The following is a 20,679-nucleotide window of genomic DNA, read 5'->3' as shown; positions in this document are numbered from 1 at the left end:
GCAAAAGGTTAATTGTGTTTGCTACTGTTTAGCAGCTCCCCGACACTTTGAGTTTAAGTGGTAACATGAAGCAGTCATGTTAGGATACTGAGGTAGTATGCCAACTTTTTGTCACACTTGAAACACAATAGAACACAACAAGCATCTTAAGATAAATCATGCAAATATTTTTTATCAGATATGAATTTAAATGGTAAATTGTTTTAAATAAATTATATTTACACCTTCCTGCACCCGTGATCCTAAACTTGGATTAAAGTATACTTTCAGTGCTGAGCTAGGCTGATCTGGGATCAGAGAAACCTTAATAGGTTTAAGTGGCCTCTGAAATCCAAAATAAAATTGTATCACCATTGAACAAACCATGAAATCTTGCACAAATGTAAGGCTATGCCAACACTGAGATACTCACAACTGTTTATTTTCAGTTATGTCAAAATGCTAAACAGTTATGATGCATTGTAATGTGCTTCCCATGAGGCTCCATAAAACCATTCACTGCTCAGTAAATCTCAGTTTATAAAGTACAACAAACATCAATAGTAAAAATACATATGATGGTGCGTACAGATTAGCACATCATGAACAAACACTCATACACACTATTTCTTCAATGTTCATGGGCCACAATGCATTTTCTTTAGGCTTTCTGGTTAAGCAGTAAAGATTAATTTCAAAAGTAGGGATGACTAAGTTCTTACTCAGTCCAAAATAACATATAAAACTCTCCAAGGTATGTTGCATCAATGGCTAATAACAAGTCAGCCTCTTTTCAACAACCTGTTTTCCCCAGTGTAACAACAGTGCTGCCCATCAACTCTCTTCCTATTGCACAGCCTAATTTACCAAATTAAAAAAACTTGTTATAACACTACTGTTATTCAAAAATTCTTGATATGATGAGAAAATGAGGTCATTTTTTTGTCAGCGTCATCAATACACTGCAATAGATGCCGTGTTTCCTGTAAAGACTTGCTTGTTGACTGTGGGGCAAACAAATGGTTGCCACTGCAGAGCCACAAATCAGTCTACAAACACTCTCCCCATGCATCTCAGCAGGATAAACAACTGTGATTTTGAAAATTGGGCCCTGAGGGGAATGATGCACAGATAAGAACAAAGCATATTTTTGGCTTTTTATTTGAAGTTCTTGCTTAAAATGATTTAAAGAGAAACATTTCTGGGGAACAAGACAGAAACTGTAGTAAAGCGTATAAAGCAGGAGCAATGGTTGGGGAAGTATTAGCTACATTAGTTGTCATTACTGGAATGGAGTGCACAACACTGTTATTGATGTATTCTATATCTGCTGCCTTAATGGACCTTAACACAGCTGACATCTTCATACATCAAGGCAGATGTGAAAGTGAGAAATACAAGACGGTTGTAATTTTACTTTATTCCAATAATCTCAGTGCCTGATGGATAGCACAGCTTCCAGCAAGCACTGTATGCAGGAGTTAGTGCATAACGTACCCTTGCCCTGGGTCGAGAGCGATGGCCCGTGGATGCTCCATGCCTCCGGCAATCAGTGTGGTGCGCATATCTCCGTTAAGTTTGGCTACCTCAATCTGGTCCAGATTGCTGTCAATCCAGTACAGTTTCCCTGTAACCCAGTCCACAGCCAGACCCTCTGGGGTGGCCAAGCCGTGCTGCACGACTACCTCAATTCCTGTCACCCCTGAAACAACAATATCAACAACACAATAGCATGACAATGTAGCACTGACACATTGTAGTCAAGGGGCAGTGTTGGTGTTTAGTCCCTCTACACTGCTCAGAAGCCAGCAGGCAAGCAAGCAAAATTTATTTATATAGCGCCTTTCACAAACACCAGTTACAAAGTGCTTCACAGTCAAAGTAATAAAATAAAATAAAATAAAATAAATAAAGTCAGAATAAATAAAAACAAAGACACCAGATAAAATATACAAAAAAAATATATACAGAAAAAACATCCTAAAAGCAAAAGAGGAAACTAAGAAAACCAAAGCACTTTCTCAATCATGGTAAAAGGGTTTTCCCACAGAATTTATAATCTAGCTGTTAACAAGTATTGTCAGATGCTGAGGCCTTTATGTGTGTCCCACAAAGGGGGAAAGAGGTAGGCTAAGAGCTGATTTCTTTTTATGGCTCCACCAAGGAAAATGAAAGAAAGAGAATCCAGTAAGGTACTGCCACCCACAAAAATAAAGAGTGAAGGAAAGGAAGGAAAGGAAAGGAAGGGAGAAAAGTTCTGATTCATCATTTTATGGGGGAATATACTGTACTACTACAGCTGACTTCATGCCCTGAAATCAATTTTTTTATTTTGGTCAACTTGAGATAAATTTCCAGGGAAAGACAATGTCAACTCACCATGTCAGACCTGAATATGTGTAAAGATGGTAGAATAAAACATTTTTAATATCAGCAGGCTTTTGGACTTCCATTACAGCTGCTGGAGTACAGATGAGCACGGCATAACTCCCTTTAGCATATACATCACAGCAATCTTTAGATATATAGCAAAAGTTTGTGTGCATAGGTATGTTTACTTGTGTGTGTGCGTACCACCAGACTCGGAGAGCCTTCCCCTGTAAATCTTATCCTCCACCACATCTGTCCAGTAAAGGAGGCTGCGGTTAAAGTGGAAGTCTAGCGCAATGGTGTTCCTCAGCCCCGGTACCAGCAGGCTGTAGTCCCGCTTGTGAAGATCTATTCGTCTTATCTCGTGCCGAATTGAGAAAATGATGAAAGCCTCAAAGGGATCTGAGCAAGGAGAAAGACAAGAAGAAAACACCTTATTTATTTAGGAGTGTCTCCTGGGGCTGAGTGATGTTTTGTGTAAATTGTTAATTGACAATGTGTAACATCATGTATTGGTCATTGTGAGAAAGGGTTTTGCACTGTTGGCAAACTGAGACCTTTAACAGGAGTGCCGCTGGAATGTGTAAATGTATACTACACAAACAGCTCTGGGACATATTCTGAGGAATACTATTCTCAAATGTTAAAAACATTTAAAAATGTAACAATGTACCAAGAGTAAGTCCCCCAAGAATAAACAGTAGTATGCTTATGGATCATGTTATTGTTATACCAAATAATTATAGCTCTTTTAAAGTCAAAACAAGATGTGGAACTGTTGATATCACTCAGACCTAGTGACTTCACACTTGCAAATGCATGGCCACATGCACACACACAAAGCCAGTATGTGTCAATACATAAATACACATTTCATGTTTGACTTACTATTATTTGTTAGTGCCAGAACTGTTTTTAGAGGAAAACAATTTGCTTTTAAAATCATAGGTTAATTCCTCCTTGTATGTTATTTGTTTAACTTTTTTAACATCAGTGCCTGCTATGGTCAGTATTTGTTGTTTATAGTGTGCTGTTTAAATTAATTGATTTGAAGCCACACAAAAAAAGACAAGGGATCAAAGAGAGCCCCTAATGTCAGCATTTTAACATGCCATAGTATAAAAAGCACAGGTGTTATAATAAAACAAAACTGTGGCTGAATTCTATTTAGCTACTTCGGTTTTAGGGTCCTGCCATTGTACATACTATACTGTCACACTGCTGTGGGACATTTGACCGGAGCCATTGTCATTAGTTTCACATGCTACTCTGACAAGTCAAAATGCTATAAAAATGCCTATTGTGCTTTTTTTAGGTGAATGACGCTGTATTAACTGTTGCTAGCTCTATGTGCTGTTACATCAGATAAAACAGCAAGATCAGTGACCACTGAATGACAATGTAGGCTACGTGTGGCAAAAAATACATTTAATCATAAGTTATTTTGATTGAATTCCATCAAAATATGGTGGAAATGTATTACGGTATATAGTAATAGAGATAGTTGACATTCATTTAGTTAAATATAATTACATTCAGCTTGGTCCCTCTCTGCTGATTCACTGAGCAGAGGACATGCTTTCAAACATATCTCACTGGTTTATACCAGCACGTAGCACAAATTTATATGCATCAGCTGCAGCCAAACCAATTTAGTGCCAAATGCTTAGGGAATCAACACATTACATTTTTCCATTTTCTGAAAAAGTCGATACATTTGTAAGTAGTGTCTTTTGAGAAATAAATTTTGTAGGGTCTCAAGAAGTCGCTAAATCTAGTGTCGAGTCCTAAAACTGGCAACACTGCTTACATACATTTCTCTGGCCTCGTCCACTGAGGTTTAGCTCAATCAGTCAGATTATTTCTGCTTGCAGAACAGCTCAGCCTCTGAGAAATGTTTGTACAGCTAAAATTAAAAATATGCCACACATGGACACTTGTGCGCATTCAAACTAATTCATCTACACCCAGAGCCCACATCTCCTTAGCATACACACACAGTCTTTCAAAAGTGGGCCTTTTTGCAAGCCTTATCTTCACAGAACTCTAGAGTAAATCATACTTCAGGGAAAAGAAATGTTTGCCCACAAATGCAATTAATGATGCCCTTGCTTCAATGACACATTTCAACATTGTAGCCAAACTAGTCACAATGCTACCAGAGAGAATATATCTACACTAGCAGGTTTTCCTAACAAGTCTTTTATTACTAGGATGTGCAAAGGAAAAGGAGGAGTGGATGTGTGCTTTGGACTTCACAAAGAATCCAATAACACCTCTCTCAAGATTGAATTGGAATGTTTGTGGTTTTCTATGCAAAATTTGATTTATGATGAAGCTGTAAAATTCTGATCGGCTTCCAGAGGAAATTGTGTATTCTTTTCCTGCATTAATGTATGATTAAAGCTGCGACTGCCATCAATCTTGGAGTGAAATAGAGAAGCAAGTAATCAAAACAAGGTCCATAAATCTGAATCTGTCAAGCCAACAGCATGTGTGTGTAACTACTGTAATGTTAGCAGTTACAGAGCAGTCTCATCAAATAGATTATTCAATAACAACATGAGAATAGCGGAAACTTAAAATTTATGATGTGACACTATGTTGGCAAAACCTTTGCATTTGTATGGGATTGGGCTTGACGTGAACTTCTGCAAATCTGAATGTAGTAAAAAGGCTCTAGTGGTTTGGGAATAGAGAACACACTTCCTTCATTCAGCATCAGCACAGATAGAAATAAACAGGACTCTTCGCCCAGATGCCTCTTCAGATTTGAAACTGATTGAATTTGACCTCATGGTACCCTAAATCGCCTTCTATTACTATTCTTCAGACCAACTCACTTTTAAAGCACTCAGAAACAATGACACAAAAACCTCCCACATCCGTAGCTCATATTTTAACAATGCAGTCTGCAACAACACTGCAAGAGAAATGACTCCAATTTACAATCAAAATTATAGAGGAACTAGTATTCCTGAGGATAAAATTAAATATTACTGCAAACACAGGCCAACAGCCACACATCATCATGACAGCTAACAGCATCCCTAAAACAAACACTAAAAAGCTAGGGTCTGTTACCTGTGCTGTGACAGCTGTCTCCGTCTGGGTCGAGCATCCATCCTGGATAACAGGAGCACTTCACTGTGGTCTTGTACTGTTCACACACCTGGCTGCACTTCAGGTGGCGGCTGCAGTAATCCACCACCTCACATGTTTTGTTGCTAGAGTCCAGGTGAAGCCCAGGGGGACAAGAACACACCACCCCTTTCCCTGGTGCCACGGTACACTGGTGGCTGCAGCCCCCTCTGGCTACAAGACACATATCTGGGGTGAAGAAACACCAACAATTCTCAGAAATTGTACAGACACTGGAAGAGAGAATGAGATTTAAAAGAGCATTTTAAATAGATGTTTGGTTGCTCTGTGAGATAGGAGCATCTCACAGAGGCCCTAACTGCCAATTGCATGAATTTAGAAGGTTTTATGTTTGGGCATAATGTCACAAGGATTTTCCATCCAGAGCTGCACATCAGGGTCACAATTCAAGCTTTAGGAGTGTGTTCACGATCTAATCAAGATAGCTGTGTTATGTAATGAGAAAACCTTCATACGGAAGGTTCTCTGTGGATTCACCTGCTTTTACTTCCATCAAAGTTTCCAAAATAAAACAGTGAAGTGAAAATTATGCACTGTTCCTTTCAGAAGTGATATAATGACATATCTTTATTTCATACTCTTTTATCTTTTTTGAAAGTTATTTTTCTTTACTACACACCTGGTTCTTGTTAGAAGCTGCCAGGTCAAAATGGAAAAGTATATTGGTGAAAATAAACTAGTCTCGTGTCTCTTTCCCCACCATGGTTAAGTCTGTTTTTTCAAGGTGGGCAAGAACAGCATTGCATTCTCTCAACAGGGGGGGATGGTGTATGTGGTTACAGTAGTTAATGGTGGGTGGGAGTCCTGCTGAGCTGGTGCAAATCAATCAGACCCTCAAGGTCCCTCTGAACACAACGTAATTGTCTGTGAGGAGGCACAAGCCCTCTTTTCAGCTGCGATAACACAGACACTTGAGGGTCCTATAGGGCCCCCCTGAGGCTTGGTTAGTGACGCTCTAGAAAATGAACCTCTGTGTTTACACTGCTCACTTTGAGAGATTAGATGGCTAGGGCTAGTCACACGAGATCCCCTTCTTCCATCTGATGGCTGTTGGACAAACACTTCCACGTTCGCCATCATCGTTAACCCAGAGTATTTCTTCAAGCTCTGTCCCTTTGGTCTCTGAGACAACACATACCGGCTCCTTGTCAGGCTCTAAGCCACTCAATGTGAAGGAGAGAATATAGCAGGACTCCACTGGGAGATGTTCTTCAACATCCCATGATATGATATAAGATGAAAAATTAAAGTGAGTGTTAGCACTAGTGATGTGAGGTGCCTCAGCAGGTAACATGTCCTGAACCTCTACAACAAAACTCGAGGATGAAAAAGTGCTTCAACTTTTCTTTTCTTTGTTCTTTTTGCAACTCTAAGCTGGTAAAAGGTAAATTATGAGGAATAAAGAGCTATATATAAATAAAGAGTTGCACAGAACAATGTGCTACAGTTTTCATTTGCAATGCAAATGCTGTTTATTGACTCCTCACTGTTTTCTTTCTTTTATTTCCTTTTAAATGAATGCCACCAACCAAACCTCAGTGTTTCTATCCTTGCAAGAAATGGAAAGATCTCAAAGAAACTCAAACACAGTTGGAGCATCCAAAATGCCTTACAGTCTGTGGTAGTCATTATTTTTGACAGTTTTTGTTGGTCTTTTCACTTAAAAGTGATTCTCCATCTAAAATATATCTTTTGAGTATCAAACACTCACCCCCTGTAGGCTTGAAAGGTGGCTATAAAAAGTTTCTCATGAAGAACCACAGCTGTGGTCAGCTTGAATTTTGCTGTTTACGATGGATTCCAATGTTGACGAATGTTTACAGCTTGAAGTATCAAAAAATCTATATAAACTTCCCAAACTCCTCAAAAGTGAGGCCCTTACCCTCCTCAGAGCTCAGACATTCAAGCACTAGTGCTATATTTAGCCATATTGAGGTAAAAACATTGATTGTTAAGATGTACTGAGCATACAAATGTTTTCTCAAAACCCGTGTTTGACTCTCTAAAAAAAGACACACTATAAAAAGCACACACCTCTGTCCAGATACTCCTTCTGTGTTCTTTTGGTCAGGGGCTGTTTTTGGAATGGCCCTTAATTCCCATTAAGGGAAGTGCTAATGCTACAGCATAAAATTATGTTTTAGACAATAAAACGTCCATCTTTGTGTTAACAGTTTGTGGATCTTCCTGTCTTGTTTCAACATCACAATGCACAAAGCAAGGCCCATGAAGAAATAGTTTTTCATTTCTCATTTTCAATCAAATATGTATGTAATGTTCCGGTGTCGGCTTACCTTGTTCTGCCTTCCACTTATTTTTAGTCACAGTTATGTTGATTTTAAATAGAGTATCAAATTACATCTTACATCAAGACAACAAAACAAAAAGAAGATATGACATGCACAGACAAAGCAAACTTTACCACAGATGGGTCCTTCGTCCGAGCGGTCAGCACAGTCCACTTTGCTGTTGCAGATCTTATCAGGTGTGAGGCAGACAGAGGTGTCATTGGCACAAGGGTACTTGGGTGGTTTGCAGACAGCGGACTCACAAGACTCCTCATCTGAACGGTCCTCACAGTCAATGTCCCCATCACACACCCAGCTCTTTGTGATACACTTTCCTGTAGAGTATGAGATACAGAAGTAGGCAGATATTAACTTCTTTTTTTTTTTTTATCTAGCACTTCAAATCTGAGAATTAACAGTTCTCAGTTTCACTATAATTCAAACTATGTAATGTCATTGTGGTAAGTATTTATATTATGACTTTTATACAAATTATGAGGTTCACAAATAGTTTCATGCATTAACTAACTCAAGTTAAACAAGTACATCCAACATTTGCATTTTCCCACTTTGTATTGATACCCACATCCTTTGAATAAACCATAGATAGCTAAAATGCCAACCTTTTTTCACAGGGGCTCAATCAACAACAAACACTTTTTCAGTTTTGTGCCAGATGTTGATCATAAAATGATCATAAAATTATGTACCCTGTGGAGTTTCTGATCTCTAGTAGTGTTATGGAACAGTTTTTTTATGAGTGGGTCCCATTTTGTTTCTACTGTGTAGGTGTGCCCAGCTGACGCAATACACAGTCCTGCCAATGGTTTCATACTATTCCAATGATCTACAGGTGGCTGTAATGTTCTAAGAAACACAACAAAGTGCCAACAAAAGCAGGGAAGAGTAAGACTGTGTACTTAGAATTTTCTCTTAGGTACTTCACCTAAGTTACTCTTGGGTGAACAAAATTTATGATCATCTCAGCCTTTCTTCACTGCGGAGAAACATGTGACTTACAATTATAATACCCTAATCTAAATTAATTTGGAGTATAAATATGATACCTTTTTTTTTTTTTTTTTTTTTTTTTTTTGATTTTATGATTTTTATTGGCATATTTTAGTGCAGCAACTTCTACATTTCAGTAGTTACTAAGAAACTCACTCTGCAGGTCTCTGTCCAGTATCATGTTGTGTTGCAGCTGACAGTGTAACATCACCTACTGCAGACTAATATTCTCCTTTAAAATCTCTGTGACTGCCATAATACCGCCTCCCATCACGAAGCGCTTTGCTTAAGAAAGACATTTTTTAGTATCTAACTGTCACAGCGCAGAGCTGCTCTAATGACATGTTAACTGGATTCATATTGTTTCATGTCTCCTATTGTCACTCCTAAATTTGTTCTGTGTTTGTCTGCTGATTTCTGAAAGTAGGACCTGAAGCTGTGCTGTTTTTTTACTCTTTGGAAGCTTTTTTGTGAATGAAACTCACCCACAAATGGAGCGGAACATGGAGCCTTATATGGCAAATTTAGGGGTGTGGATTATGCTAATGATCACATTTCACAAAGACGCACCTCCTCATGAACAGGTGACATTCATCAGGCTGAAACGAGTGATTTACGACAAGTTCAGGCAGTTAAGAGAGTTTGTTGAATCCCATTTATTATTTTCCTCTCATTTCTTTGTGCAAGAACAAATATAAGAAAAAATAAGAAAACATTCATGCATGAGGCCCAATGTGTTTTGGTCAGTTACCCTGAATGTAAACATAACTTCTCCAACTCCACAGGGCTCCTTTAATGAAAAAAATCCACACAAGATCAATATTCCTTTCACTGAAAGGAATATTGTAGTGTAATTTGTAATTCCCTCACTATGCAAGTTAGAAAGGGGTAGGTGGAACCACTGACGGGGGCGAGGAAGAAAACATAACAGATACCAGGATGTCTCATCATTTTTGCACTCTCCCAGGTGAAGCTTGGTTCGCAGCATATTCCAATTTACAGTTTTTCCATCAAAGCTACATCATACGGTTTTGAGATCCCACTGGTTTACGCTTGGTGCCAGATCAGTGCAAATCGACGTGGGAGGCTGAAGCAACTGCTGAGGGTGCGTGGCTCTTATGTGTTTTCAGGTGTGTCTGTGTTTATGTTTGGCTCAATTTATCTCTAAGCTTTCCAGTTGTCCCTACAAAAATATATTGACATGACTTTTGATTGAACCCTTGATATGCTTAGTGCCTGATGTTACACTCATAAGTTACACTTATGAAAATGCAACGTTACTGAAGTGCACTGGCTTTTCCATGCGTGAAATATGGGTGACACTTTGGGCACAGAAATGTTCCACTTTAAGTGTAAACAGAATGTATGTTGGTGTGTGTTTGTGGTAATGTACATTGACAAGGAGGTTGATCATTTGTCCAATTGATTTAATCAGTCATGATTCTGGAATGACATTTAGAGCTTAGCAAAAGAAAATCAGAGAACTGCAACCTGCTGAGTTTTAGGAGTGGTTGGATCTGTTGAACGGAGGGGCTTAGAAAGTGAATAAAAATGGAAAAAAAAAACATGATTATTCAGAGAGTGGGGGACACAAATGGGAAGGAGCACTTCTGAGTGGGTTTATGAAACATAACCGTTGGTTATTTTCATGAGTATGAAATATATTTTTACATTCTTTCCAAATATAGAAAAGCTCAAACATCTAAAAGTTTCATCTTTAATTCAACACAAATGCAGAATATTCACAGATGGATTTCCTACAGAGATGGTAACTTTCTTATTTATGTTGGTCCCTCCTCTATGCATGGCTAAAGATTTATTTTTAAATAATGCATGAGTAAATTCATAGCATTTCATTTTGAACGTCATTAAGCTTGCTGTGTTGATAAAGATCTTCATATTTGTTGTGTCCTCTATATTTTTTCACTCAGAGGATTTTATGCATTAAAAGCTAATACAGTACCATGTTTCAATTGAAGGTTAAGGTTTCACTCATCATTCTTTTCCAGAATTGAATTCATATGAATTTAGTATATTAAATGATTGCAGAATTGAATGCACCTTTATAAAATAAGACTCATGCAACCTTCACACGACTTGTGAATGGTCCATCAATAAATCTTTGAAAGCCTTGTATAATGTAAAACATCATAACCCACATTCTATGAGTACAAACAGTGCCCTCTAATAGGCGTTATGGACTTGACCACTCACCACTGCAGAGCGCTCTGTAGTTTGAATGTATGTGTTTTGCTCATCAGTAAATGCATCTGTGTTGTACTCAAAAGGATGAAGGCACCCACCTGGTCTTAAATGTGCAACACTAACCTAAGTGGGACCCATAACCTGCTACCAATTAAAAGAGGTGCTATCGTAGTATATTAACTAGTAGCTGCCAACTCAAGTAGTCATACATGAGAAGAATAAGGTGAAATTATTTTGTTGATCATAATGCACACAGTATAGAGAGATTTTATAGACCAAAGCAGGCCTGTTTCAAGTAAAATACATGGATGTTGGCTGAGGCAAAAGCGTGCCAGACTGTTTACCAAACCCAGCCTACCGAATATTATTAATATATAAACTATATTTTTACAAATACATCATCACATTTTAACCCATCAATGTGTAAAAAAATAATATCCATTTTCTTTACTACCAAATTGCAGTTTTTTTCAACCTCATTCTTCAGAGTATAATTGGAGGATATTCAGTAATCTCTTCCATCTCTTAACATTTATAGATAACATTAACTAATTTCTATCAATCAAAAGCTGACCTCAATACATCTCTGCTTTAACTTTTTTTTTTCTTTCAATGTCCCATCTTTAAGATAAAATGTAAACCTCCAAACTCATTTCACTCTTTGTTTGCATTTTATCTTCTACAAGTAGAAATGCCTCTGGACAAAACACCAGCATAGCCATATCCTTGGTGTTCAAACTGGACATGGTTCCATAGTGAGCATCTTTGTTTTATTTGGGAATCAGGAAAAAAAGGAATACAGCCCTTTCTCCCTTTTTATTAATCAGAACTGTTAAGATTGCCCCTTTGAACAGTAGCTCCTGAATTCCGTTGCAAAAGGCACTCTGTTCTTCCACGGAGGACAGAATGAGCTGCGCCAGTGCACAGGGGTGTGACACTGCAGAATTAAAGTGGATAATAATTGTGAGGTCTAACAAACCCTTCACCACATAGCTTTGACTCTGTGCTTGATAATACTGTCAAGGGATGTATAATATAGAAAGCTACGGCACTTAAGACAGAAAGCAACTGAATCTTTCTCTGATCTTGTCCTTTTAGCTGCTGAAAGAAAGTGGATGCTGGGTTTGGGTACACAGGTCGTTTAAATGGTTCATTCTAATTGGTTGAAACTTCACTGCACTGCTCCACAATGGAGAATGGTTAAGCCTCAAGAGCCTGTCAGACAGTGAAGCCTTTGTGAAAGGAAAGAGAGTAATACACAAAGAAATGTTCATAAAACCACTCCTCTCTAAAGACCCAAACAAGTGGAGAGAAAATTATCTTTTATTCATTTTGTTGAGAGGTTATTGTTTATTACGGCTTCCACTGTGAAGGTTAACTACTGTGAAAGTCCAATCAGATAAACTGCATTTTTGTAGAAGGAATAGGTTTTGTCATCAAGAACAAAAGCTTTAGGCTATGTTCAAACTCCAGGCCATAATGCTTAATTTAGAAATGAAATCCATGATAATTCTGGATGATTGTTCATTTTCTTTTTGCTTCTTTTTAAACAGAAGCAAAATTATAAGATTTTTTTTTGTCTTCACCTCTTTCCTATATAATACAATACTACAGTCAACAATTAAGTTAGCTAATTTGGCTTCCTTTCTGTTGCTGTGTGTCACTGTCCTTAATACCCACACTGCAGCCAAGCTGTCATGGTGCTACAAATATGTCAACAGTCTGAGGCGAATGATGCAAGATTCATTTATTGTTTTCATGCCTCAGGATCTGATTTTATACCAGAGCAAAGAAAATAGTCAGTGTCAGTTGACTAATGAAGTGTAAAAATCAATGCTATGAAGGTGTTTACGTATCTCAGACACAATTTAAAACCTCTGGAAGTCATTTCAGAGCCATATAACAACTATAGGTATACATTATCCACCCAAAATTAAAGTAAAAAGGAAACACCACCTTTAGCACCTTTTTTAAAAAAAATAAAAATAGCTGATATGAAAGTACCATTCTTTTCTGAGCTCATTAGGGTGTTCAGTGATGCACTGTTTTCAATACCTGTATCCTTGCAAGTAAACTTGGCCTTGGGGTCACACATTCTTTTCGTGCCCTCACAGTCTTTCTCGTCGCTGCCGTCCTCACAGTCCTTGTCTCCATCACATCTCCAGCGTTCTGGGATGCAGGTTCCATCTGTGACACAATGGAATTCCTCTGCACTGCACTCAATCACAGATGGCAGCACTGAAACAAAAGCCATTTCACAATTACTGCATCCTAGATCTAAAACACACTGTCAGAGACACCAAAGTATTGAACTATTTTGTTACAAGATATCTTTTATTGTTTGCAAATATTTATCTTTGCAAGCAAGGCACTTGGCAGTAATTATAGGTCAATTAGTTCCAAAGATAGAAAATATTTCACTTAAGGCATTTCAGGCTTATGTCTCTAAGAAGTGTCTGCCTACTTCAATGGTTCTGTTCACTATATCTTTATCCTGTGGGAGTTCATTGCAAATAAGAGAAACTAGTTCCATTACACCATTATGTTGCAGATGCATTGCATTTAAGATGTGTTACATTGCAGGTCTTAGGAGTCACTGGATATATGCTCTGTTGATAATGTATGCATGGACTAAATGACTGTGTGAAAAACATCCCACGTTTACTGTAATGTTTTTATAATGGTTTGATTAATAATTAAAAATCCTACAGATCATACCCAAACAGAAACAGAATGACACCAAATATGTTCTTGAGCATACTTGGTCAGTTTCATCATGATACATTACAGATTTTCTGTAGAGCATAATAAACAGCATTATGAATTAATTAAACAAAACCATGGCATCACGCATTCAGCATAGATCATGCACTAAATCTGATGACCATATGGCTAATGCTTAAAAGCTAAAGCCAAAAAGCATTCCCTCAGCAGCCGAGGAAAAGCTTAGACAGATTCAATCCCTTGGGGTGAAAGGAAAAGCAGACACGGGGGAGTGGAGAAGCCTACAGTTCCCATCAGGAAATGGTTTGATGAATAGTCTACACATTCTAGTGACAAGCAAGTGAGCTGTGAGTTTTCTAGGCGCTTGCATGAGGTTTCTGAGGTAATTAGATTAGATGATTCAGCTCCTGATGGTAAAGTTCCCTGGAACAGAGACTAGATAAGATTAGTCACATGAGTGTCAAAACAAAGTTATTGGACTCAAGCTGATTAATTGTTGAACTTGTAATTACAACACCTAAATTTATACGTTGATTTGAATTGCAAATAAAGTCATTAGCACACTTAAGGGGATATGAGGGCAACTACACCAAAATTCAAAAATAGTGAATCCCAGTGATGGCTTAATGTATAATAGGATCATTATAAATACCGTCCCTTTGTTCTGCCAGTATTTTAATACAAGATCATCTTATCCTGGAGGGATTTTTTTTAGTCCACCTGCTGTTTTTCTGACTCAACACTTTAGGTATTTCTTACCTGCCGATCCACCTCTGCAGGTCGTGTTCTCATCACTAAAGTCTCCACAGTCATTGTCACCATCGCAGGCCCAGTGGTCTGGGATACAGCGGCCACTGGTGCACTGGAACTGGGAGTTGGAGCAGGACTGGATGCAGCCCACTTCATCACTGCCATCTCCACAGTCATCATCTACACACATTCACAAACATGCATGCAAGTTGTGACCACACCAACACACAAAAATATCATGGTTGATACATGTAGAGTAAATAGAGTCACAAAATTCATTTGGGAACATGCAGTACTATACTATGAATATCTTAAAAAGGTTGGTGTCCTCACCTGAATCACAATGCCACTTCACACTGATGCATCGTCCGTTGGAACAGCTGAACTGGGTGAGGGGCTCACAGGTAGGAAAGGCTGAAACACACAGGTACACATTAAATACTGTACAATTCCAATTCAACTTAAAGAAGTAGCTGCACTACAATCAAATACACTGATCAGAAAATAATTTGGAATTGTTAAATGCCAAAGTCTATATCCCCAATTCCACACTATTACCATGTGGATCATTGTTAATTCATTCAATATAAACTTGCACCTCTAAACTAAAACATGGGGTTATCTTAGTTTTATAATATGGGTTACTTTATTCATGCTCAAAATGACTTTAAAAATGTAAACATGAATTCTGTTGTTGAGTTTCTTGATGTTTAATCAAGGTAGTCTCATTGAAGGACTCATCTGTGATTGTGCAGCACTTTCTAATGCCCACCACATTTCTCAGTTTTCAGATTCAGCTTTATTATTTATTATTAACAATGTTCAGGAAGATACACATGGACATACAGCCAAAACAAAGCCAACAAAGCTGAACGGAGAAACTGTTATAGAAACAGCAAATGGATAGCAACATAAGATGTCTATATGCAGGTCAAAGAGTTTCTGTAAATTGTAAGGATACAAGTAGTGCAAAGTTTTATAAGAGTGCGAAGAGCGCTGAAATAAGTATTGATAATATAATAATTTACTTTATATACGTATAGTAAGTGGTTATGTGCCGTATGTGTACACTTCTGTGTACATTATATACAGCCTGCTTGAATATACATTTGGCAATGATGGATGATTGGTTTAACATAAGAGTTACGGCAAGAGGGAAGAAATTGTTCCTGTGTTTTGTCGTACAGTGTTCTGTAGGGCCTACCAGAAGAAAGGACTTCTCACCTGGCCTTGGATGAAAAACATTTTCAAAAAGAAATATAACATGCCAAGGAAACCAATAAAATGATCAGTGGGAGTGAAAGAAAAACATATACAAGCCTCTGTAAAATGCATTTTGTGAGAAGTGCTTTAAAATATGATACAGTAAAAAGAATCTGACCTTCTCATGGAGGGCTTTCTAAACTGCATCATTAAAGGTAAAAAAAAAAAAAAAAAAGATGCAAAAGCTCTTTTAACCAGACCACTATACACTGGACTCAGGGAGCAGCCTCCTTAGAAATGACACCAGTGATGAAATTCAGTTTGGTTTTATCTTTAAGTTGAGAAGATGGTGGAATTACCAGCTTTTGAAACCAGTATATAGAGAAAAATATGCATGTGTATGGTGAGGACATTTTATTGTACCCAACCAAAGATATGATGATGCAAATATATAAATCTGAATTGGACCACTAGAGCTACATCCTCAGAAACATTTGTTAAAGTCATTGTTATGTGTGGCCCTGGATGGAAGTTGAAAATAAACATAAAGAATAATATCAAATTCTTCATTTTATTAATGATTTGTACAGGGGCAATACAGTGGCATTTTTTATTTATAAGGTCTGTTTTTGAGTGTCCTATCTTGATCAATGCTTCCAGTCACAACAGGTTTGAACAAAAAAGAATCATCCCACTGTATATTCAAAGATCTGCAATAAAGAAATGGACTGATTGATTGATTGATTGATTGATTGATTGATTGATTGATTGATTGATCGATCGATTGATCGATTGATTGATTGAAGCGCTGTAGCCGAAACAGTCACATCATGGTCTATATTCCAATGCAGTAAGGATATATACTCTGCTACTACTATGACCTGAGTCCACATTGGGGGTTCAAGGCAGACAGGGATAGAAGAATGTGAATATTGTAATTAACTAAATGACTTGGTTTGACATATTACAGTCGCCATAATGTGACAGCTACTTTTTCATGTCTGTAATTGTTCATCTCAACCTATGGCTGCTATTGCACTCACTGCAAACTCTGGAAAGGGATGTCTCTCAAAGTTTCTCCCATATATTCAATCTTCTGAAGTATTTAAATCTCATAGACAACTTGGGTTGGGTCAAGAACTGTTGCTGACTTGGTCTGTATAGCCAGATGAGACAACATACATATCCATGTTTTTCCCCTACATTTATAACTTAACTTGACAATGCAAGCTGGTGAAAGCAAATTACCACCTCTGTAGTCAGCAAATATTGGTTCCAACATCCATCACTGCAGTAAAGGAGACCTCATGAACTAAATTGGTCTATGTTATAGCATCAATATTCTCTACCAGTGCTGCAGTAAGTAATACAGATACTACTGTGTTTTGTAGACGGATGACAAGGTTGAGGACTTACATTTGTTTTCCATTCTTGATACCATTCTTGTTTCCGATTTTGAGATACTATATATATATATATATATATATATATATATATATATATATAGAAATATATATATAGTGCTTTTCAAATATCTTACTGGATGCCTGAAGCTTTATTGACTTTGGTATGAAATGCAAGTCTACATTTGAATTGATTTGTTGGCATCTGCTGCTGCTGCCTGTAACACCTTAGGCACTGTTGAGGAGACATATTGTATCTGTATCAGACAACTGTCTTCTATATTTCCCTCAAATGTGTGAGGTCTCACTGACAGTGCATGACTGGTAGGAATTTAACATTCATTAAAAATGAAGCACTAACATCTATAAATAATGAAGGTTTCAAGTAAACAGTGAGCCTGGCTAAAAATGAAACACCAGCATCCATAAATAATGGTGGCTTCAAATGAACAGAGAGCTCAATATGAGACACTGTGTGACAACTACTAAACTACTGACAAACAAAATCCAAATTAGCATCAATCTCTAAGGCGGCCACCACTGAGCTTCAGGTGTTCCAAAACCCACAGTAGCTTCAGTGAAGCTAAGTGAGCTGCCAGAGCTGCACAGTGGAGTGCTTACAGAGAAGTAATGCCCGAGGAAGCTCAGACAACAGTATGGGAGAGAATATGTTTTGCTGCACAGCTTGATTATGATTGAATGAAGCCGAGCATGAACTTTAATTACTGCTTACGCCCTGGCTGTTTGTGACTGCGTATTGAAGCAGCTTAGGACACACAAAGGGAGGCTGAGGCAATACAGCACAGTGCAGCATTTGGCAAACATCAATCACTGTAAAGGGATGATTTAATACAAATAGTGATTAAAGGGGAATCTTAAAACCTTTACTCCCACCTTTTAAATATATGCTGGTAATTCATCCAGCCCAATTCCCCTGCTGAAAACATATTTTACAGCCTAAAAGGCTCTTTTCCCTTGCATAAAAAGGTTAAATACGTCTTCAAAGAACTCTAAAAACTTCAGGCCATCATGGCGCACCATGTATTTTTCTCATTTACGTACAGTATGTTTTCCAAGATTAATCCAGAACACAGACAGCAACTTTTACTAACTGAGGCTGACAGATTGTATAATACCACTGAGACATGACTTGAGAACTACTGTGCTAAAGTATGTTCTCTGCACCACCCCTCTAAGCTGATGCCATCAGTGAGTGCATGTCTATTTCTTGGTCCAAAGAACACAGTATCAATAATTCAACTCCTAAAACTATCTCAGTTGAATAAAGTAATGCATGTGAATGAGATTTGCAAAATATTCAAGAAATCACAAAAATGATAAGAAGCTGCGAGTGGAATCTTTTCTAAGAATATTCAGAAGTATTCAAATGTTTAACAAGTGGTGCACTAACCATCAAGAATATTTGCAATTTTACGAAGGCTTTTATAAAACCAGTTGTGTGGCTACTCCTTCCCAAAATGTATTTTTTTAAATTGATTTATTAGATTAAAAATATTTTCTGAGGTTTCTAAATCAATACATCATATCCACAGAAAATAATCGTTGGCTGACTTAACATTAGGCACAGCGATGCTTTGAGGTAAGTGCTAACACCAAAATGCTAGCATGCTCACTATGATAATGCTAACACTCTGATGTTTAGCAGGTATAGTGTTTAACATATTCATGTATAGTGTTAAACATGTTTAACCTTTCCCCTTTTCATGAGAAGGGGAAAGGTTAAGGATTCACCAAAGTTGTTTCATTCTGAAGAGGACATCAATGTGTGTACGAAGTTTAATGGTGATCTGTTTAATAGGCTAGTTGTCGAGACATGTCAGTCAAAACCACAAATGCCAACCTCATGGTTGTACTAGAGGAAAGTCCAGAGGATCACCAAAATCATAAGGATACATTGTCTGGAAACCATGAATGTCTGTACACACTTTTCACCAATCCAGTAGAAGCTGAGATATTTCACAGGATAAGTGACAATTTTGACCTGCTGGCAGCACTACATGAAAAGTCAGGGGATTACTATCATCCTCTGGGGACAATGAATATCTGTACCAAATTTCATCACAATCCATCCATCCATTTGTTGAGATATTTCAGTCTGGACTAAAGTAGTGGACTGAACAACAATCATTGCCATCCCTAGAGCCACACCGCTAGCTGGCTAAAAACTCTTTCATCCCTATTATGTATCAGGACACACCATTGTGTGCTATGGCTTTCATACAGTATGTCATTACCGGTGAAAAAGAAAATATATTACACTTATCAAATTACATCAAATGATCCTGTGTAAGTGCTTAACACATATTTTCTGTCTATTCATTAGAGGTAAAACCCTATTACTAAGTTTCTGCACAAATGTTGAAAACTTTTTGGCACAATCTGCTACATGAATTACTCATTCGGGCTTTAAATATGCCCTGATTAGGCATGACATTATTAACAGTGAAGAGTAAACAACTAGTGATTGCCCTAAATGCCCTTATTAGTATTTGATTCATTTAACAAGCTGGCCTTCTTAAAATCTTGCTCAAACAGAACAGCACAAATAGCAATAGCAGTCAAATCCACACAGAATGACACTTGAATGGCACATGGTAAACAGCTATGTGAGACTCACTGCATGATATTTCATCAGACATATCCCCACAGTCATCCTCCCGGTCACAGCTCCAGGCTTGAGGTATACATCGTCCAGTTTGGCAGGAGAACTGGTCAGCCTGACAGGGCTGGGCTGAGAAGAGAGAAGAGAAGAAGGAAGGCACTTAATTGAATCACACGTGCATAAGTCAATGCAGGATGTGCACAACAACTCTAATGATCACTAAATCACCAGGATGTCAATGTCTGCCCAGTGAAAACTCTTTATCGCTCAATCACACAGTACAACACAGAAGGTCTGAAGGCCATGGGGAACGGGCTGTTACTTGACGGGCTGTCAGTGACATGCTGCACGGCAATGCTGGGCATACCCGGACAGCACACAAGTGATCTCTTGCTGATGTGGGATATATATGTCAATCGGATGATGAGGGAACATTCATCATCCTCTGGCTAATGCTTATTGATTGATCCTCTAAGGATAAAAAGCTCCTGAGAGGCCCCAATGAATACATGGGGAGCAAAGTGATATACTGTAAGTGTTTCTGACATACTAGCCCAGTCTCACATTAAAATGCGTCATAGTTACATTGGCTCACAGTACAAAACGTATTAGTTTCACAATAACAGCTCTAATGTGGATGTGCCTATGTGTTTTTTTTGTTTGGTCTATTCTTTTCTATTGGCCTGCATCCACGTCACCTGACTGTCAATTTTCTGTCTACGAAAACAAAAAAAATAGTAACCCTACTTTGTAAATGCAACTCAGAGATAAATGACAATGAATGAATGCAATGAATGCCAGACAAAATGATAACTGTCTTGACAACAGTGAACACGACTTTTCAAGACAGTGATGAATACAGCCAATGTGGGGTGAGAGAATTTTAACAAAAGAAATTAGAGAAAGATGTTATGTATATAGGTTATGTATGCCTTATTGTGCTGTACAGTAGAATCCTTTA

The 20,679-nt window shown here is 37.9% G+C and overlaps 1 protein-coding gene across 1 annotated transcript in view; it reads right to left on the bottom strand.

The window, feature by feature from the left end:
* The window catches only part of lrp1bb (low density lipoprotein receptor-related protein 1Bb), a 281,139-nt gene that overhangs the window by 103,128 nt on the left and 157,332 nt on the right, over positions 1–20,679 (bottom strand). The window contains exons 18-25 of the mRNA XM_042426612.1: positions 19,734–19,847; positions 14,823–14,903; positions 14,499–14,669; positions 13,071–13,253; positions 7,934–8,134; positions 5,434–5,679; positions 2,554–2,751; positions 1,477–1,681 (exon numbers count right to left, since the gene is read on the bottom strand). Coding sequence (XP_042282546.1) covers positions 1,477–1,681; positions 2,554–2,751; positions 5,434–5,679; positions 7,934–8,134; positions 13,071–13,253; positions 14,499–14,669; positions 14,823–14,903; positions 19,734–19,847 — 1,399 coding nt within the window. The remainder of the gene's footprint in view (positions 1–1,476; positions 1,682–2,553; positions 2,752–5,433; positions 5,680–7,933; positions 8,135–13,070; positions 13,254–14,498; positions 14,670–14,822; positions 14,904–19,733; positions 19,848–20,679) is intronic.

Source organism: Thunnus maccoyii, chromosome 11 (genome assembly GCF_910596095.1).
Source record: "Thunnus maccoyii chromosome 11, fThuMac1.1, whole genome shotgun sequence".
Classification (NCBI taxonomy): Eukaryota; Metazoa; Chordata; class Actinopteri; order Scombriformes; family Scombridae; genus Thunnus; species Thunnus maccoyii.
Note: the sequence above shows the minus strand (reverse complement) of the source record. Positions and strands in the feature narration are given on the sequence as shown.